This window comes from Gigantopelta aegis, chromosome 13 (genome assembly GCF_016097555.1).
Source record: "Gigantopelta aegis isolate Gae_Host chromosome 13, Gae_host_genome, whole genome shotgun sequence".
Classification (NCBI taxonomy): domain Eukaryota; kingdom Metazoa; phylum Mollusca; class Gastropoda; order Neomphalida; family Peltospiridae; genus Gigantopelta; species Gigantopelta aegis.
Genome location: NC_054711.1, coordinates 1136465 through 1138526, shown reverse-complemented (window position 1 = coordinate 1138526; position 2062 = coordinate 1136465). Strand labels below are relative to the sequence as shown.

Genomic DNA, 2062 nt, shown 5'->3' with positions numbered 1-2062 from the left:
CTAGGTTACTAGCGTTCCCGGTGATTCAGTATAGGATACAGAACATAGCAAATATATCCGCATCTCCAGTGATTCAAATACAGATACAGAACTTAGTATGGATATTACTATATTCAGTTAACTTAGTATTCAGTATATGTGTCGTGATTCAATTAAAACTTCAGTATATGAGTCGTGATTCAACCAACAAATTCGGAATATAGTACAGATACTAGATTCAGTCAACGATTGGGAACATAAGAAGGACGCCAGAATATCTATTGATAAAAACAAACATTCAGAAATCATGTCTCACTCCAGTGGTATTCCGAAAGCACATAATGCATGTGATAAGCCAGATGGGGCTGAAGTAGCTAAATTTAAAATTGGTTCTGACGACGAAGAGGAAAAGAATCCCGCGGATACAAGACAGCCTCTACTATCAGATTGTAAAACTCACGAGGATCACGAAGAAGAGAGTCCACTTAGACGTAAGGACAATGTAGAGAAGAGACAGAAGGAAGAGAGTCCGGCTAGAGCTAAAGACAGTGTAGATGTGAGATATTTAGCATCTGTGTCTGATGGCGTCATGTTACCTGAGGATGCCCGAACAGAGCCTTATCACGCTGATGATAACGCTGCTGTGAGCACTAAACCCGACACGGACCCTACACAAGATGGTGCAATGTCGTCTTTAGCAGATTACCATGGCGACCGTCCTGTCATGAGCACGTCACGTGGCATAGCCATCGCTGAAGATGATGTGGATCCTAGCAACAAACAGCAGACGGCAGTCGTTGACAATTTAGCTGTCGAGGCACCAATATCCCCTGTCGTGGATCAAACAAAACCTACTGACGACGACCGCGGTGCGTTTAGAGATTCTTTACCAAATCCAGATTCAGAGAATACTGAAGGAGCGGTCAGCCACATACCAGAGCCATCATGCTCTGTTAAACCTAGCCCCGCATGCGCAATCGAGGACCCGGACGAACAGACGATAGAAAGGTCAGAGAGGTCACCTCCAGGTCAGACGCTAACCATCCACGAAGTCCCCAACACGAACATCCTGGTCGCGTGTTTGATCACCGTCTGCTTTAACCTTCCGCTCGGAGTCTTGGCTATATATTATTCCTTAATGGCAGCCAAGGCGTACCGAGACGGGATGCGCAAGAAAGGTGCGCGGAGAGCGCGTATCTCCATGTGGATCAGTCTGCTGGCTATCGTGGTGACCGTGCTGATCGTGATGTCGGTCGTCTTGTGGATGGCGATGAGTAAGAGGAAAGGAAAGCGTCAGTCGTCAAGCAGAAGTACTTTTTCATTTTGATATATTAGTATTCTTCATGTATGCGGGGCGGGACTTAGCCCAGTGGTAAAGCGTTTGCCTGATGTGTGGTCAGTCTAGGATTGATCCTCGTCAGTGGACCCACTGGGATATTTCTCCTTGCAGCCAGTGCACCACGACTGGTACAACTGTTATGTGCTATCCTTTCTGTGAGATAGTGCATATAAAAGATCCCTTGCTACTAATAAAAAAAATGTAGCGTGTTTCCTCTCTAAGTCTGTGTCAAAAATGCCAAATGTTTGACATCCAATAGCCGATGATTAACAAATCAAGTGGTGTCGTTAAACAAAAACAAACTATTTTATATATGCAAACCCCGCCTTGAAAAAACTGAAGGAGCGACTGATTGTTCCCTAACTTAGACTGGTGTTATGTGACGATTGTTCCCTAACTTAGACTGGTGTTATGTGACGATTGTTCCCTAACTTAGACTAGGGTGTTATTTGAGATGTTACTGCACTGAGCACCGATATTTCATCCTTTTGGAGGTCTTTTCTTCATTCACACGCTGAGGAGATCTACAGAAATACGTTCTTTGAACTAGTTACAGTGCAGTAATGGGGAGTCAGACTTGACTTGATTTATTTTAGGAGATTTACGTACACATTCAGAGTAATATGTTTTAGCACACGCCTGTCATGGTCGCAAGTGTTGGTTTACGCCAACTCTTCCGTCCATGTCAGGAATATCCAGAGTGATAGATATGTTTTTTAAATGATGACGTCTGATGTGTGGTGT

The 2062-nt window shown here is 44.2% G+C and overlaps 1 protein-coding gene across 1 annotated transcript in view; it reads left to right on the top strand.

Moving 5' to 3' along the window:
* Positions 1–1416, top strand: part of LOC121387678 — a 42445-nt gene extending 41029 nt beyond the window's left edge. The window contains exon 2 of the mRNA XM_041518868.1: positions 1–1416. This exon is cut by the window's left edge and continues 653 nt beyond it. Coding sequence (XP_041374802.1) covers positions 287–1306 — 1020 coding nt within the window. The 5' untranslated portion in view covers positions 1–286 and the 3' untranslated portion in view covers positions 1307–1416.
* The last annotated feature ends 646 nt before the right edge of the window (positions 1417–2062 follow it).